General features: G+C 37.0%; 1 protein-coding gene across 3 annotated transcripts in view; it reads left to right on the top strand.

The window, feature by feature from the left end:
• Positions 1-20,105, top strand: part of KCNQ5 (potassium voltage-gated channel subfamily Q member 5) — a 498,060-nt gene that overhangs the window by 378,576 nt on the left and 99,379 nt on the right. For all 3 annotated transcript variants that reach the window (XM_027603133.2, XM_027603132.2, XM_027603134.2), the window contains 2 exons: positions 18,538-18,713; positions 19,416-19,541. In XM_027603133.2, the coding sequence (XP_027458934.1) occupies positions 18,538-18,713; positions 19,416-19,541 (302 nt within the window). The remainder of the gene's footprint in view (positions 1-18,537; positions 18,714-19,415; positions 19,542-20,105) is intronic.

The raw sequence follows: 20,105 nt of genomic DNA, 5'->3' as shown, positions 1-20,105 counted from the left end.
CAGTCTTTTTTAGTTAGACTGTAAGTAAACAGGCACTGATACTCCATAGGAATGCAAAGTGGTATCACTGTTATGAAAAAGTGTCAATATCTACTAGAATTACACAGCATTTACTCTTCAACCCAGGAATTCTACTTCCTAACAGTTCCATCAATGTGTAATATTTAGTATAGCTGAATAAACTAAGAATGCAATAAAGATCTTTCTGTATAGCTATAGAAGGATCCAAAATATAGTAGGTAAGAGAAAAAAATATTATAATATAGCATTTGAGTGTGTTTACTTTTTGTGTAAAAAACTAAGAGTATATATTCATATTGCCTTTATTTGTATAAATTTTTTTGCACTTTAAAAACTTTATTTATATAAAAAACTCATTTGTTTTTAAAAACATTAATAAGACAGAAAGAAAAACAGGAAAGGTATAGAGCAGAAGACATGCCCCTTAGTGTTCAGTGGGGAGGTGGGATTTTTGGTTCTCTGGAATTGAATGTTTAGTGTTTTTATAAACAAAAAAAAAAATAGTTAAAGGTCCCCAAAAGCCCAGGGCTGTTCTATTATCCACACCCCACTGAGAAAAAGAGCGCCAGGAAAAGAGCAGAAGAGGACAAGAGAAACCGAGAGTGGAGCCAGGTCCAGATGGGGGCAATTTCCCCTGTGCAGTATGTTCTTAGGGTCAAAGAGGGGAAAAGCCTCCTTTTTGCCAGAAAAGGAGTGGGAAGAAATCGGAGGGGGAAGAATGGGTAAGGAAAAAGTGAATGGGGACAGTTGAGAGGAACTAGATTTCTCATCAGTTACTTCTTTTTTGTTTTATGTTTTTATTTAAATTCCAGTTCATTAACATACAGTGTAATATTATTTTCAAGTGCATAATATAGTCATTCCACACGTCCACAAAACACCCAGTGTTCATCACAGCAAGACCATCCTTAATCCCCATCAGCTATGTCCTCCGTATCCCCACCAACCTCCCCTCTGGTAACCATCCGTTTGTTCTCTATAGATAAGACTCTGTTTCTCAGCTTTCCTCTCTTTTTTACTTCTTTATATCATTTTGATACTTAAACCATATAAATATATTAACTATTCAAAACTTAAAAAGTACTGTTGCTTGCACACAGTAAGCACAGTGTAAATGTTTATTATGATTATCATTGCATATCAATATTTGGGTGAATTTGTTCATATAATGTACAGTTGTGCAAAATCTCACTCACTCAAGGCATTTTTATCATTGCAAAGAAGGACAATGCCAAAGATAACCTACCATAGATTTTCACATGAATGTCCACAATCCTAAGCTGACATAACATTTAGCTTTCTATTTCAATTTCTATTTCAATAGCATTTTTAACTCTCTTAACAAAGCCCTGTTCTAAAAGGTGATCTACGATTTGCCTTAACTTGCTTTCCGTATATTTCTTTCATTTTAAACTTGGAATTTCAGTTTTATCTTCTCAAAGATTGCCCAGGAAGATTAAGTGAGGTAATACATGCAAAGTGCTTAGCTTAGGGCCTGGCATGTAATACACACTCAAGTCTTAGAGATAGTAAACTGAACTATAATAGTAATGGAGTCAGTTTATTCTCATCAATCCTAGAATTGATAAATATAATCAGAAAAAAATGATCAATTCAGTAAGACCTCTTTGTATGTTTTTGTTGATTGTTTTTTCTCAAATTATCTTCCTCAATAGTAAATTTTTAGAATTTGAGAGTCTATGTATCTTTTTTTTTAAAGATTTTATTTATTTATTTGAGAGAGAGAGCAAGAGAGCACAAGCAGGGGGAGCAGGAGAAGAGAGGGAGAAGCAGGCTCCCCGCTGAGCAGGGAGCCCGATGGAGGGCTCAATCCCAGGACCCTGGCATCATGACCCAAGCCGAAGGCAGATGCTTAACCATCTGAGCCACCCAGGTGCCCCGAGAGTCTACGTATCTTAAACAAGAATAAATTTTATTTTAAAAGAGGAAGGGAAGGAACACCAGGAACTTTTTGAGTCTAGAGCTCTTTAGGTGTGATCATTGCAAAAAATGCTTGTGTTACGGTACCACAGGATGCTGGGGTCACAAGAGGGGGTTTTGTAGCTTTCTTTTTGACCGGTTATCAATTATGGCTTAACCTATGTTTCACCCCAGGAGGACTTTCCTGGCCCCTTAACTAGGTTAACTGACTCTGCACTCTGCTCCTTGTATTTCTCCTGTCATAGCATCCATCACCAGAGATTGCAGCCATGCCATTCAACGTCTTCTATGTCAACTGTCTTTTTACCCCTGTGTGGGCTAAAGGTATCTGCCTTGACCACCTCCACCCATGCCCCATCCATACCCTTTACTACAATATACCCAGGTCCTAGCAGTTTCTGGCCACAATAAATGTGTATTGAGTGAATAAAAAATTCAAAACATTGCCAGCTAGTAGACATTCATATGCAGAACATCAAACCCCATTGCACCCTCTACACACACAGTGTAAAAACAATATGAGGAAATAAAGAAAAAAATGGGTGGCATTTATCGAAACTATGAAAGCTAAAAAATAGCACCTTTGCCTCGGTTCTCAGGAGGTTTCAGAAGAATAATTTTTGCCTGCAATTTTTTTTTCTAATTGCTTCAGTTGCCTACTTTAATTTGGTCAGGTGAATGTGCTGACATTTTTTAATAAAGTACGTATTTTGCCTGCTTGTAATTGTAGGCTCCTTTACAGAACACTCTTCTATTCCCAGGCTGCCTTTTTTCTCAATATTTTTACTCCTGCCTTTTGCAAAACGTTTTAAATATTTGATTTTAGCCCGTACCACAGACTCCAAATCTGTGTCTGGAATTTGGAGATCAAAGTGCTGTAGCTAATCCCCAGGACATTTGCCATCGTGTGACTTAAGAATCCATCTCTTATCAAGTTTCTGTGGTTTTCTGGAGTATTTACCAGTCATAATGTTAAAATGTGCACATCTGAAACTATTTTTGACTTACATTTTCTTGATACTTCTATGTAGTTTGTGGGAAAATATCCTGCTCCTGAATGGTATCGAACTCAGTCAAATCCTCTCCAGCCTCTTTATAAAGGATTCCTAGGTTATATCATCACATGTTTTCAATAAACCCTGTTTTTTGTTCTCCTTTAAACAGAGCATGTCTTATTCACAAAGCTCATGATGGTAGGGAAGGAATTGATAATGAAAAGGTGAGTCCAAAGTGGGATTTTTCCTCACAGTGTTAGGATTTATTAGGAGGTAATATGTTTTGCAGTCTGAGCCATAGCTTCCAGAGGTGGTCAACCCAAATTCTAACGCTGTTCTGGAAGTAACATTGTATTATCTTACATGAGCCTCTCTGGGAAGCTGTTTCTTTCCTTTCAAGCACAGATAAGAATTGCAATATACTTTGTAAGGTTCATAACCCGTAACACAAAAAAGCAAATGTGGCATTTTGAAGTTCTTAAAACTGCTCTTTATCTGGTGCCAATGAGGGCAAATTTGGCAAGGATTTTATAATTAAAGTTGGAACTTCAATGTGCAATTAAACAAGATCTATTCGGTTAATAATCCCCCTACAAATACAGATAGATGGATATAATAGATCTGTACACGGCACCACATAGGATTTTCAAAATTGTAATGAGTGTCAGGTGCCTACTTGTGGCATGTAGTTACTCAAATTCACTCCTTTAAAGCACTATCTTTTCATTCTTCACAGAAGGAAAAGTCCATTTTCACACCCCAGTGTTTATCCCTAAGGATTACCCAGAAGCCTAAACTTTATCCATTTCTTATTTCTAAAAATAAGAGATTGTGCATTGAAAAAGATTAAGAGAGCCAGGTGTACCAGGTAATTCTCAATTTCCCCAGATAATACTTACAATGAATTGCCATCCATAGGTGTCCTTTGCTTAGTGACATTTTAAATGAAATGGCATCTCCATCTGCAAAATCCAAATAGCACAGTCTATTCAAAGAACTTCCTGAAGACATTCTTTCAAAAACTTTTAGTAGTAGGTGATGATTAATCAAACCTGCATGTCATCTGGAATAGGTATCAAGTTTCTCAAGAAAAGATTACAAATCCTAATACTAACCATAACTGGCTGCCAAGATTCAGAGAGCCCGTATCATTCAACTGCTTAGAGTAAGTGCAAAAAGGGAGTATAGAAAGTTAGGAATTTTGTTTTTACTCTGTCAATTTAAACCTGCAGTGGCATTGTTTGACTGATGTAATAAACATTCAGGTTATGACACTGAACGAGCTACTATCCTCAGCCTCCCTTTCATCATAGGATGTTAGGGGGTTTCCAGCAGCAGTTTCAACTTTGATCATTCACTGGTGGGGATCCAAATCTTTTTTTAGACTTGTAGTCAAATACTGGTATGAGGCTCTGTTGAATTGAAACTGACTGCAGGTTTGGCATTTGGTATGCCTGAAAATAGGACTAGGAGAACATTTTAAACATTTGAGGATATCAACTTGGGAAACTGCTTCTAAAATCCTTTCTTGTACTTTCTGTATCAAGGAACATAATATAAAGCCATCATGTCATTGCACTAAAACATGTTCTGAATATTCAGAAATACACGTGACTCTTCATCTTTTCATTTATTGAGAACTGATGGGATTACACCTGGGTAATTTACTCAAGATACTATGGTGTGCCTTAAATAGGATGTGTTTTCCTCCTACTCATTACAATGGTTCTCAGAAGACAAATGTTTCTTCCCTGTTTTATAAATACAGAAACACAGCTTCCTTACACCCTCCAATCTGTACCCCATATCTGAAATTAAATATTTGTAGTCATGCTCTGAAGCAGTAGTTTCAGTATATTACTAATATTGGAGATTAGTCCTATGGCATAAAACACATGTGCATGTGCACATGTGCACATACACACACACACACACACACACACACACATCTACTTCTTGACTCTGCAGCCTTGACCTCTCCCTGAACTCCAGCCTCACCCACTATGTACCATATGTCTAGAGGGCATCTCAAAATTAACAAGGCCAAAACTGAACTATCCATTCTACCCTTCAAATGACCCTCCTTTCTGCTTTCCCACCCACCTGCAGTATTTCCGCCTCTCAGTAAATAGCACTTCATTCACCCAGTTGCTCAGGCCAAAAACCCAAAAGTCACCCTCAGCCTCCCTTCTTTGTGTCACACCCCACCATCAATCCTTCAGCAAGTCTTGACATCCTTGTCCTAACAACGTATCCCAAATCCAACTCCTTCTCAGCTCTTCCTCATTTAACCTTGTTCTTCTAAAACCGCCCTCCCTTTTGTCCAGACCATCATATGGCTTATTCACTGGCCTCTTGCTTCCAGCCCCATCTTGTTCTGTGTCCCAAAGGCAGCCGAAACCATCTTGTAGAATACAAATGCTACCCTGCCCTCTTTTGCCCCAAACCCATCACAACTCTAAGGATGTCGAAAGCTCTTGCCAAAGCCACCACGATCTGGCCAGGGCCCACTCCCTTCCTCACTCCGTTCAGACTAGGTTGACCTTTCTCCCTCCCCTTGAATGCACGGACCATGCTTCTGCCTCAAGGTCTTTATATTTTCTCCCTGGAATACTTCCTCCTAGATAAGGTCATTATCAGACCCTCACTTCTTTAGATCAGGGCTCGAATGTCATCTCCTCAGAGAAGTCTTCCCTAGCCAACCCATCTGATAGCACTCCCTCTCCTCTATGACTCCACCCCCTGCTCTGCTTTTTTATTTCTCAAGACACTTTGTTACTACCTGGCTTTGTATTCTGTATTTATTTACTTGCCCAATGTCAGTCTACCCCAATAGAACATAAGCTCCTTGATAGCAGAAAAGTCTTCTGTTTTATTCACTGCGCTATCTCCAGAGCATGGCTTATTAGCAGTCATGCAATAAAAATTATTTGTTGAATAAACTAGTGCATGGATGAAATAAGTGCCTTAACAGTTACTATGAGAAAAATCATTTCCAAAATAGTCCTACTGCTGCATCATCATCCAACCATTCAATGTCCCAACAAAGGATGTACCACTTAGAATTATAGGAACTTGGAGTTACAAAGTTCCCTTGCCACTTTCCACTTCAGTGCATCTCATTTTGAAGATATGGAAACCAGCCCCAAGAGATAAGTGGTGATAAAAGTAGTTAATGGCACGACTGATGGTTGAACTAGGTATAGTTCAATGTTCTTTATGCTTTCACACTTTGTTCCACACATCTCTGTTCCTTTTGAGAGCTTAGAATGTTGTATACATAGTCAAATATAATGGAACCACATATTTTAATTCCTCCTTGTCTTGCTGCTCTATTGGCAATAAAGCATCTGGCATATGATATACATAGGGCACTAAGAAATTACAAATTCATGCAGAAATGGTCCCACATCGACAGGACAGGCTGACCGTTCTGTTATATTCTGCTATCTGGTTGGGACAAGCTAAAATATACAAAGTTGTTCATTATAAGATTTGTGCTAAATTTATCTGAATGCCAGCTCTTTGCAAGTCGTTATATTCCCTATTCTTTTTTTTTTAAGACTTTATTTATTTATTTGACACAGAGAGAGACAGCGAGAGAGGGAACACAAGCAGGGAGAGTGGGAGAGGGAGAAGCAGGCTTCCAATGGAGCAGGGAGCCCAACGTGGGGCTCGATCCCAGGACCCCGGGATCATGACCTGAGCTGAAGGCAGACACTTAACGACTGAGCCACCCAGATGCTCCGATATATTCCCTGTTCTTAGTAACACTTTACTTCTTGGAGTTTCACATGTAGGCCTTGGTTGATTGCCTACATTGCTGTTTACTGGTTTCTTACTAGAGAAAAGTTATCAAAAGAGTAACATGGAATAAAATATAAGCAGTTTGTAATAAGACATACATGGATTTGATTTTTGGCTCCATTTACTAGCTAAATGATCTTGGATAAGATTCTTTAACTTTCTTAGTAACAATTTATGATCTATTAAAGTATGTATGCGTGTATAAATACTTTTTTCTTTTAGTTTTTTTTTTTAATTTTATTATTTATTTATTTGAGAGAAAGAGAGAGAAAGCACGAGCAAGGGGAGTGACAGGGGGAGAAGCAGGCTCCCCGCTGAGCAGGAAGCCCAATGCGGGGCTCGATCCCAGGACTCTGGGATCATGACCTGAGCTGAAGGCCGACGCTTAACCGACTGAACGTCCCAGGTGCCCTAAAATACTTTTCTTTTAAAGTAAGGAGTTAACATGATGTCAGGCACATTAAGGCAGACTAAGAGTTTTATGTATATTATCTCATTTAATCCTCATAACAGACATGTGAGGAAAACGGTTCTAGGCCTTATTTACAAGTGAAGACTCCCAAGATTCAGCAAGATTAATAGGCTCAAGGTTACACAGCTAGGAAAGGACAGAAGTAGGAATACCTGGGCTGTCTCACACAAAGTTCACACTTATGACCTCTGTGCCTCCTTGGAGGGCCGTTATAGAGAAGGGTTGAAATAGAGTCTGTGTACTACGCACTGCACATAGCCCCATGAGTCAGTAAATGTTGCCCTTTTCCTTTCTCTTTCCCACCACTGGTAAGTTACCTGGTCAATGTGCTAAACTTCCTGGGCCATAGCTTCTTTTAAATAAATCGTTCTCCTTTTTCTCATTACAAAAACAATGCATGCTTATTATAGATTATTTGGAAAAAAGAGATATGTATAAAGAAACTAAATTTTACACATTATCCTACCACCCAAAGATAATCCCTATTAGCATGCAGGTATAGGTACTTACGGTACTTATTTTTATATATACTGTAAGAGCACAAAATCCTTTGAAGGCAAAATTGGAATCATCTCTGTATCCTGCTATGTAATCACTTCTTTTCATAATGATATATTGGAGGGGACATTTTCTTATCTAAAAATTATTCTTCTAAAACATGATGTTTTGTGGTTATATAGTTATCCATGGTAATACTACTAATAATAATAATAAATTAGGTAAAATTTATTATGCATTAGCACTGTACTAAGATCTTTCACATGCATCGACTTCTTTAGTTCTCACAACAGCTGTGAAATAGGTAATTTTATGATTCTCATTTTGCAGATAAAGAAATGGAGGCAGAGAGTTCAGGAACTTCACCTGGGTAACCCAGCTGATAAGAGGCAGAGCCAGGACTCTGGAGCTCAGGCAGATGAGTGGCATAGTGCTTGCTCTGAATAGATAAACCAATATCATTTTTGATAAATCCATTTTTATTAGAAATCTGGATTATATCTAATTTTTACATTATTAATAATAGTATAAGAAGCATTCTTGTGCAAACCTGTGTTGGCAACCACACTTTTTTCATTAGAGTACATTCCTAGAAGTAAAATTACTGAAAATAACAGGTTTTGAGTAGTTAATACTTTGGGCAAATAATGCCCAAATTCTCCCCCCAAAGAGTTGTACCATTTTATTCTAAGACAAAATGTCTATGAAAATGCTTTTCCTCTTTCTCCTCGCCGATATTGACTATTCATTTTATCAACTTTGTCAGTTTGATAGATTAAACTGGTACCTGCTACCATTTTAAATTTCAAAGCGAGAAATTATAAAGAACTTCTTTTCATATATGTATTGGCCATTTTTACTTCTTCCTAAGGTAAATTTGTATTTGTGCCTTCTGTCCAATTTTCTACCAGGATGTTTTCTTACTCATATATTTTTATATTTTAAGGAACATCTTTTCCAGGTTTGTTTTTACATTCAATCTATGCGGGGCTTTTTTTAACATATGGAATTTTTAACTTTAACTTTCATATATCCATACCTCGGCTTCTCAGCTGCAAATATGGGTTATTTAACTGTGTATTATTTCAAATAATTTGAATTTGAATTTGAATTTCAAATTCAAATTGAATTTGAATTTCAATAATTTGAAAAAATATTTCAAAGGCTCTTGAAATAATAAAATGTTATTCTATTTCTTCGCTTACTGTAAGCAAATAACCCATCAAATAATCATCCATCAAGTAAGTATTGAACACCTACGCTATAGTAGGTCCCGAGCTAGGTGCTAAGGTTACAAGGACAAATAAGTGCTTTTGCATGTTTTCAGTCTCTTACAGTTCCTGGAAAAGACTAGCATATAAACAGACCACTGCTATGACGGGGTAGGAAGGCTCGTGGTAGTACACGTCAGAGCTCTGGGTGCTAGTAGTATGAAAGCAGCCTTCAGGAGGGGCTTTTCCAGGCAGAGCAGGAGCATTTTCTAAAGCACTTTCAATGCCAGGCATCAGCAATTGATCTTTGTTCTCAGTATTGAAAAAAATGGTTTTGATCAGAGAAGGAATATAGTCACTTTAACACTTTAATCTTGCATTAGAATACAAAATAGCTTAGGGGCGCCTGGGTGGCACAGTCAGTTGGGTATCCGTCTCTTGGAGTTTTCCTTGGGTCTTCATCTCAAGGTCATGGGATGGAGCCCCACGTGGGGCTGCACACTCAGTGGGGAGTCTGCTTGGGATTCTCTCTCTCCCACTCCCTCTGCCTCTCCCACTCGTGCTCTCTTTCTCTCCTTCTCTCTCTAAAATAAATAAATCTTAAAAAAAAAATACAAAATAGTTTCGAGAATGGAAAGACAGAGTAAAGACCAGGTCAGTGATGGCAGGGATGGCCAGGAGGGAGACAGCATAGGACTGAACTAGGGGGGAGATGGGATAAATGGAAAGAGGAAGGTACACAGGTGAGACAATCTGGAGGCAGGATCGACGGAGCTAAACAACTCAGTGGGTATGAGATGAGGGAGACAATAAAGAAGATGTGAGAAGATGTGAATCTATAAATTTAATATGCAATCTGTATCAGAACTTGAAGTTCTTTTCAATTGATAAATTTATTCTGAAACTTACCTGGGAAAATAAGTAGGTTCAGAATAATTGATAATTTTTCTTAAAAAAGGAATAACATTGAGGGGATCCCCTCAATAATAAACGTAAAGATGTTAACAAAATGAGCATCTAAATACACCAAAATAAAATCTAGGAAAATACTTTTATAATCTTGGGCAAAGTCTTTCTAGATGACTTGAGTTCCTTGACTTCCAAATAACATGAAATACAGAATGAGTAAAGAAAAATAAGTGACCTTTTTGCCTACCATGTTAGCAAAGATTACAAATTTATAATATTCCATGTAATACCTGAGAATGCTTAGAACAATATCTATCACACAGTAAACTGTTGCTGTGTTAGCTGTTACCATTACTATTGTTATTTTTATTAGCATTACTTTTATTAGCAAGGAGGCAGAAAAATAATTACTTTCATACATTGTTAGTAACAATTGGTACCATCCTTTGGAGGGCATTTGTATATCAAAACTCAAAACGTGCCAACATTCAACCCAGCAATCCAATCTCTAGGAATTTATCCTTAACCTACAAAAGTATGTGTACTAAACTATTCATTTCAGCATCATTTTAAGAGCAAAAATTCAAGTAACCTGAAATTCATTAATAATAATTGGCTAATTAAATAAATTTCCTTCCTACTTTATACTACATATGTCTAGTGTATTGATATTTTATAGCAGCTACTATTTGATAATTTTAAAACATATTTATTTTATTTAAATCATCCAAAGTTTAGTTTATAGTGAGGCCACTAGGATTTAGAACAAAAAAGGTGGTGGAAGAATATTTTATTTGTTGCATTTCTGTTTTTCCCAGAGATAACAAGATGAAACGAGTTTAAAGTGCAAGAGAGAAATTTATGTTAGCTATCAGGGGAAACTTTCTGAGACTCTAACATGATTTACAAAAATTTTAAAAGCCTAAAGTCTCCAGACAGTTTCCAGGAATCAAGAGGTACCCCCTTTGTGGTTTACCTCTACAGAATCTATCTGTCCTTACAATTACTAGTTTAAAAGTGTTCAACCATGATTTGCTTAATCCATATGATTTAGTTCTTCCCATTATGATTTGAAATTAAGCCATGTATGGTAAAATACACTTTCATAATAGATGTATTATGTCATGTAATTGTAGCAACAAAATACATCCCATCAAGTTCAGGTGTGCAGTTCATCTTGCCTTTTTTTAAAGTTTTTCTTTTAATTCCAGTTAATTAGTATAGTGTTACATTAGTTTCAAGTGTATAATATAGTGATTCAACACTTCCATACATCACCCAGTGCTGCTCACACAAGTGCCCTCCTTAATCCCCATCATCTATTTCCCCTACCCCCCCCACCCTCTGGCAACCATCAGTTTGTTCTCTATAGTTAAGAGTCTGTTTCTTGGTTTGTCTGTCTCTCTCTCTCTCTTCAGCCCTTTGCTCATTTGTTTCACTTCTTAAATTCCACAAAGGAGTGAAATCATATGGTATTTATCTTTCTCTGACTGACTTATTTCGCTTAGCATCATACTTTATAGCTCCATCCATGCGGTTGATCTTGCTTTAACCCAATCTTTGGGTCCATGTTAGGGTAGCCTTAGATAGGAATCTACCTTATAATGAGGGATTTTCAGTATTTCAGTGACTAATCCCTTTTACACAAAGTCCAAGGTGATCAATTTATATCCACTGTGCTGACTAAATAACACTGGAGCAAAGTTCCAGTGGAGTCTAATAATACGCTCTTCTACAATCCCTACATGTCTTAAATATCATTACAGTATTTACTTTGTTCAAATCTTTGCAGTCTCCTCAAATCTCAAGAATTCATCCATAAATCATTCTGAGTGATTCAGTAAGTATGTGAACCTACTTCCTAGAACCTATAAGCCTATATTTCACATTTCTAATGGGCTGCTAGTAATCAATAACTATCTTCACTACTTCCCAACTTGTTCACATGTGTTTCCTTTGGGAGAAGTAGATTTTAAGAACTCAGGATTACTTGCTTTTTTTTCCACGCACTTTGGAGCTCCCCATTGTTTATTAACAACAGTTCTATTTCTTCCTCCAGCCCCATTTTCTCTTGATGTATCCATAAAAGTACCATCTGTTTTTAGTATCATTTTCTTTCTGCATTCTGCTCTCTCCTGAATGCTTCATGTAATAATAATTTATTCCAGCTTTATTATCCATTTGCTTTCCCAGCCCACCCTCTTCTCCCCATCCCACCCCACCCATGTCACCCTGGATTTTCTTTATCCACGGAATGGTATACCATAACTTTTAAGGGCACAACTTTGGAGTCAAGGAATGTCCAGCTCAGCCACTTAGGATATTGGGCCTTGGCTAGTTGATCACTGCAAATCTTAGTTCTTCGTTTGCAAGAAGCAGATGGTTCTAATATTAGGTAGCTCATAGGAGTACTAAATAGAGTCATGTACATCAGGGTTTCCCGACTTGGCACTCTTGGCCCTTGGACTAGGTAATTCTTTTTTCTGGAGACTAGTCTGGGCATTGTAGGATGCTTTGCAGCAACCTTTACACTAGATGACAGTAGTAATCCCCTTTACCACTAGATGCCAGTAGTAATCCCCTTCCCAATTAAGACAACCAAATAAGTCTCCAGACATTGCTAAATGTCCCCTGGGAGGCAAAATCATCCCCATTGACAACACTGATGCATGTAAAGTATTTAGCACCATGCCTGGTACATGGTAGGGATTTAATAAATATTTGTGATAGATTGATGATCTAGTGGGTTAATGAATATTCATTTCTAATGCAAACATCTAATATAATATCTGACATTCAATTAACTGCTTAATGCATGAATGGATAAACAAACGAATATGAAGCCAATGAGCTTTGAGGGCTGTCTATAGTTTCTACCTTATACTAAAATGTGGTATATTCACTTAAGACAAGGCTCCTCTCTTTCAAAAAACATTTTAGATGATTAACTATTTGCACAGCTTAAGCTACTCTGCCCAATTTTTCTCCAGCCTTATTGAGATACAGTTGACATATAACAATGTGTAAGTTTAAGGTGTACAGCCTATTGATTTGATACACTTATATATTGCAAACTGATTGTTAGCTAACACCTCCATCACATCGCACAATTACCATTTCTTTTTTGTGGTGAAACATTTAAGATATACTCTCTTGGCAACTTTCAAGTATGTAATACAGTATCATTAATTATAATCACCATCCTGTATATTAGATCCCCAGAACTTATTCATCTTATAACTGGAAGTTTATAATCTTTGACCAGCATCTCCCCATTTCTCCCGCCCCCAGATCCTGGTAATCATAATTCTAGTCTCTGTTTCTATGAGTTCAACTTTTTTAGATTCCACACATAAGTGATGTACAGTATTTGTCTTTCTCTGTCTGGCTCATTTCAGTTAACATGATACCCTCAAGGTTCATCCATGTTGTTGCAAACATTATGATTTTCTTCTTTCTCATGGCTGAAAAATATTCCACTATTTTAATTTTTTGAGGAACCTCCATACTGTTTTCCATAATGAACATAACAATTTACATTCCCACCAACAGTGCTCCAAGTTTCCCGTTCCTTCACATCCTCACCAGCATTTGTTATCTCTTGTCTTTTTTATAATAGTCATTCTAACAGGGGTGAAGTAATATCTCACTATGGTTTTGATTTGCATTATCTCATGATTAGCGATGTTGAGCACCTTTTCGTGTATCTGTTGGCCATTTGTGTGTCTTGTTTGGAATAACATGTCTTCATTTCCTCTGCCCATTTTTTAAATTGGAGTATTTGTTATTTTACTATTGAGTTGTATGAGTTATTTGTATATTTTGAATATTAACTCCTTATCAGATAAGTGATTTGCAAATATTTTCTCCTACGGTACATTGCCTTTTCCTTTTGTTGCTGCTTTCCTTTTCTGTGCAGAAGCTTTTTGGTTTGATGTGGTCCCACTTGTTTATTTGTGTTTTTGGTGACAAATCCAGAAAATCATTGTCAAGATCAATGTCAAGGAGCCTACTCTATGTTTCCTTCTAGAACTCTTATGGAGTCATGTGTTACACTTACATCTTTAATACATCTTTAGTTGATTTTCGTGTATGGTATAAGATAGCGGTCCAGTTTCATTCATTTGTATGTGGTCATCCAGTTTTCCCAACACCATTTATTGATGAGATTATCCTTTCCCCATTGTACATTTCTGCCTCCTTTGTCCTTAGTTAATTGATCATGTATGCATGGTTTTATTTCTGGGCTCTCTATTCTGTTCCATTGATCTATGTGTCTACTTTATGCTGATACCATGCAGGTTTGATTATTATAACTTTGTAATATAGTTTGAAATCAGGAAGCATAAGGCCTCCAGCTTGTTCTTTTTTTCTCAAGATTGCTTTGGCTATTCAGTGTCTTTTGTGGTTCTGTGGGAATTTGAGAATTGTTTGTTCTATTTCTGTAGAAAATGCCATTGGAATTTTGATAAAGATTGTGTTAACTCTGTAGATTGCTTTGAGTAGTGTGGACATTTTAACAATATTCTTCCAATCCATGAGCATGGAATAGCTTTTCATTTACTTGTGTCTCTTTCAGTTTCTTTCATAAGTGTCTTATAGTTGTCACCAAACAGATCTTTCACCTCCTTGGTTAAATTTATTCTTAAGTATTTTATTCTTTTTGATGCTATAGTAAAGAGGGTTTTCCTATTTGTCTTTTTCAGAAATCATTGTTAGTGTATAGAAACACAATTTATTTTTGTATATTGATTTTTGTGCTGCAACTTTACTTAATTAATTTATTAGTTCCAATAATGTTTTGGTGGAATCTTTAGAGTTTTCTGTATATAATATGTCATCTGCAAATAGTGATGGTTTTACTTCTCCCTTTCCAATTTGGATGCCTTTATTTCTTTTTCTTGCCTAATTGCTCCGGCTGGGACTTTAGATACTATGTTGAATAAAAGTGGCAAGAGTGGGCATCCTTATCTTGTTCCTTATTTTAGAGAGAAAGCTTTTTTTTTTTATTATTTACTATGATGTTAGCTATCAGGTTGTCATATATGGTAAAATAGGTGATGGGGATTAAGGAGGGCACTTGTGACGATCACAGGGTGATATAGGTAATTGTTGAATCACTATATTGTACACCTGAAACTAATATTACACTGGATATTAACTAACTGGAATTTAAATAAAAACTTTTTTTAAAGTATGCAAATATAATCCTTTTAGAGAAAGACTAAGATGGGCATTTCTGCCTGTTCCTTCTGCACTGAGTCCTGGGGTGGTAGCCACAGGGGTGCTCACACCCATTAAAAACTGCTTCTTTGTTTACTATAGTCTTGTGGATCTTGTGGCTGCAATCCCCATTGGCTTTCAAAGCAAGCTGTTTGGAAGGCCTGTCCCTCAAGTGGGAGTCTTAAAGTTAGGAGGCTAAATGTGGGGTCCAAACCCTTAGCTTCTCAAGGAGAAACTGGGATGTGGGGGTTACCTCCCATTTGTATGGCACTGTGCTAAGAGTGAGGTTTAAGGCAAGATTATGTCCCAACTATTCCTACCCATTTCAATGTGGGTATTTTCTTATTTGCCAGATGTTTAGGAGTCCCTCAGCTAGTCTCTGGATTTCCTTCACAGGGAATTAGTCCACGTGCAAGTGTTTATTTGGTGCATCAATGGGAAGAAGGAAGTTCAGGAGCCTCCTATGACACTGTCTTTGAAAACTGCCCCTACCTAATTTTATAAAAAGGAAATCTTGGGCACCTGGGTGGCTCAGATGGTTAAGCGTCTGCCTTTGGCTCAGGTCATGATCCCAGGGTCCTAGGATCGAGTCCCGAATCGGGCTCCCTGCTCCTTGGGAGCCTGCTTCTCCCTCTGCCTCTCTCTCTCTCTCTCTCTAGAGAGAGAAATATTCTTTCATGAATAAATAAATAAAATCTTTTAAAAAATAAAAAATAAAAAGGAAATCTTAGTGAGATTGATAAACTTTAATGGATGATGGCTATGAATTATTGTGTTGCAGTAGAATTCAAAATGGAATATTGAAGTGATCCTTTGATTAACTTAAGAGTATTTCAGATTCTTATTCTAGTTATTAAAACACTGATATAGTAAGAAAACAAAACTCAAGCTACTTTGAGTGTTTAATCTAAGTCCATTCTATAAATATTTATTGAGTGCTTTCCATGTTTCAGGCTCTGTTCTAGGTTCTCGGGATACAAGTTCTATAATGGACTACAAAAATAATAAATACATATATAAAAATAAAGAGTAGTCATAACTTCTAAAATATTTAGCCTGGGAAATATTCTAGGTGGTACTGACAGCAAAATTCAGTGGAGGACTGTAATCCAACCAGAAACATTTTTGTGACTGCATTCATCGTTTGCCATTTGGTCACTCATCTGTGGTTTCATTTTACTGAACTCCAACTTTCTCGTCTGATCTGAATTACAAGGAGGGTGTTAAATCACACCTGTAGTAACCTTTGCATATTTTGTGACTTCAAACAATTAGATTATGATTCACTGTGTGCATAATTTTTTAAATCATTTCAAACCAGCAGTGTTGCTTTTACTTTTTCTAGGTTTTCTCTAATGAACAAACTTCATAGCTTCATACGTTTTGTGCTGTAGTCTAACGGCTCGGTACCTGATTCTTTTAAACTAATACAGTATGTGCTTTTTGTGCCTCACTTTTCTCATCTGTAAAATGGGATCTGTAGAAGACCTAACCAACACAGTTGTTATAAGGATGAAATAATTAACATTTGTAAAGAAAACACAGGACCAAAGAAAGTGCCAGGCACACAGTAAGTTTTAAGTGCTATACTTTCTGCATCCCTACTGGTCATTTACTTATTTCTACTATCTCAAATATTTTAACATAGTAAATGAGGTATTGTTCCTTTTTCTTTCCTTTGTATACTTGGAAGGAAGCAGGATTACAATGAGAAATAAAAACAAATACATAATAAAATAAAATTTAAAAAAAAACAAATACAGATCTAGCAGGGCCATATCAGAAATGTCTCTTTGTCTGTAAACCACTTGTCTCAGGAGTAAATCCCTCCAAATGATGCAAACCAAGAGATGTTTTCACACTTAACTCTTTTCTAAAGTTTTTTTCTGATTTCAAAAGTCATTGTCATTATTATAAAATTCCATATTACAGAAATTAATAACTTAGAAAGTAAAAAGTCCCTTTACCCACATACTTGCCCCATTCTCTGTACCTTTGGAGAGATTTAATAGTAATAATCTGTATATATTCTCACATGATTTTCCTGTTCATTTATTTTTTATCAAAATAAGATTACATTGCACATACAGCTTTGCAACTGTCTTTTTATTCACTTAAAATAAGTCTTTGGTGTCTGTGTCAGCACATTTAATTCCTTCTCATTTCCAAGAGCTTCAGAGGGCTATAACTCAAGGACGTGCTTGCAGCTCTCTACCCACAAAGTCCTATAGTGGTTAGATCTGATTGGAAAAAGCCCTTCAGCTGATCCTTGTACCGCCAACCACTTCAAGTCCTGACTCAGAAGGGGCACCAGGAGAGTCATTCAAAAGATCTGCCCCGTCCACTCCCGGAGACCAGACTTCTCTCAGTACAGGGAGAAGGGCCGCGCTGGATGATGAATACACATTCATACAGCAGTTAATCCTGAGGATCACAGAAACATTATAAATCCAATGCCCTTGAAGTGGAACTCCTCTCTGGAGTGTGGATGCCCAGTCATGCACAGCCCCACTTGGAGCAGGAAAGAAATTTTATTTGAGGATGTTAAGGTCAAGTTAACTTATTTTAAAATTGCCATAGGAGGCCATTCATCCGCACTTCACTTCTCCCACTTCAAAGCCTACTTCCCATCACTCAGATATTTGCCCTTGGAGCAATTAAGTCCCCTTTTCTCTTTTCTGTGCTTTCATTAACTGCTCTGTTTCTCTTTCTTAGCTTACAAAAGGGCAGATATTTTTGAAGTCAAATGTCAATATGTCAAACATCAAATATCCATTCCCATGCAATGCACAGTGAATATAATTAATACTCTATTGTAACAAATGTACTATTATTTAATCTGTACACCAAACTTACACATAATTGACCGGCCAGGTATAAAGAGGACTCTATGCAGAGAGCTTAGAATATCCAACTCAGCTGAGGCCTTTGTTAGAGCACATGTGAAGTCACAGACTCCACAACACAAGGAAATTTTTTGCAGAAAAGAGCTACAGGCTTCTTTGGCAAAAAAACAAGGGATGTGATAATACCAAGCAACACTTTCATAGCCACGCAAGCTATGATGCCTCTGTGGCATCAAGCAGGAATCCACCGTGTTAGGGCTGAGGACGGGAATGCCAATGAAACCAGAGCCAAAACAGCCCTCATGCTCCCTGGAACACCGAACTTTCCAAAGGCCATTGTCCATCCAGTTCTTCCAAGGTTACGTAGCAAAAGGTTCAGAATTGCATGCATAGAATAGCCAAAGGGTCAGAACCAAGGCAATAAGGAGATCCTGTTCTCTGCACTTTCGCTCTTCAGTTGTCACAGATCCCCAGTAGCACCACTCCAGGCTGGGACTCAAGATCTGTTTATTTGTGCCTCACAGAGGTCAAAGCGAACCTTTCTGAAACACTGTTTTGAGCAATAAAACTTCCACGTCCTGCTACTTATGGCTACTTCAACCTGTTTCTTTCAGATACCATTGTTCTTATCGCTTCAATAGCAGTTGTTTCTGCAAAAACTCAGGGTAATATTTTTGCCACGTCTGCACTCAGAAGTCTCCGTTTCCTACAGATCCTCCGCATGGTGCGCATGGACCGAAGGGGAGGCACTTGGAAATTACTAGGTTCAGTGGTTTATGCTCACAGCAAGGTAAGCTTTGAAGACTTCTGAAAGTTTTTCGCTGATTGCTGTGGAATATTTAATGAACCCATCAAGCAAACTTAGTCATTTCAGAGGTTGGTTAAAGCACAACGTATAATGGATTATTTAAAAGTCATCATACGGTTGCCAGAGGGAAGGGGAGTGGGAGAAGAGGCAAAATCCGTGAAAGGGAGAGGGAGGGACGGGGTTGCAGTTGTGGAATGACTAAGTCACAGGACTAAAAGGCTCTGCACAGGGGTACTCAGTGATACTGTAATAGCGGTTGTGTGGTGACAGAAGGCTTGTGGTGAGCACAGCATAATGTACAGAGATGTGGAATCCGATGTTGTACACCTGAAACTAATGTAACATTGTGTGTCAGCGTTACCAAATAAAAAATAATGTTTTTCAAGTCCTCATGCCCCAAATAAATTAGAGTAAACCCATGTCTTTAGAATACTGTGCAACCATAAAAAAAGACCAAGGAAGTTTTTCTGTTCACTGGGACATCCTCTGAGTAAAAAAGTAAATTCCATAAGCATATATATATATATATATGTATATATATGTATATATATATACATATATATATATATACACACACACAATCATAAATATCCAAAAAGTAGTAAAATGAATACATAGATTTTTTTTTCCTTTTTCACAGATTTTTTTTTACCTCTAACAGTCTTTCATTCCTTTTATATCTAGGAATTAATCACAGCTTGGTACATAGGATTTTTGGTTCTTATTTTTTCATCTTTCCTTGTCTATCTTGTGGAAAAAGATGCCAATAAAGAGTTTTCTACATATGCAGATGCTCTCTGGTGGGGCACAGTAAGTATACAAATCTGTTTTTATTTTTTGGATGTTGTGAAATGTTTCCTTTGAATACAGTGTAATGATTTCTATGAATCATTTATGAAAGGTCTCAATAAAAACATTAACTTCCAAAAGAGAGTTATGTGAAAATATACACCACTAAAATTGTCTAAAGAGTTTTCCCATCTTTATGGCTCAACAAAATTAAGTTCTCTTATAAATCATCAGAAGTATTTCTTGAGTGCTAGATTGTTGCCAAAATAAGGATACATTATTTTTTTAAACTGTGATTAAAATCTTGATAAGGTTGTTTGTTTTTCTTAACTTTGTGGAGCACAGATTTTAAATGACCAATTTTGCATCGGTTTACCACTCATCAAAAATTTATCTGAGGTTTAAGAAAAAGGAATAGTAGCTGAATGGAAGTTATAGTAAAATTATGGCACAAGAAGTGAAAAAGAGAAAACTGGTAACCATCTGTGAGGTCAGAGATCATAGACACCTAATTTCAAAATTTTCCACTCAAAAACCTACTTTTCATTTAAATTGTTATTAAAGGATAGTTTGCCAAACAAATAA

This window comes from Zalophus californianus, chromosome 7, assembly GCF_009762305.2.
Source record: "Zalophus californianus isolate mZalCal1 chromosome 7, mZalCal1.pri.v2, whole genome shotgun sequence".
NCBI lineage: Eukaryota > Metazoa > Chordata > Mammalia > Carnivora > Otariidae > Zalophus > Zalophus californianus.
This window is presented reverse-complemented; position numbering and strand designations above follow the sequence as displayed.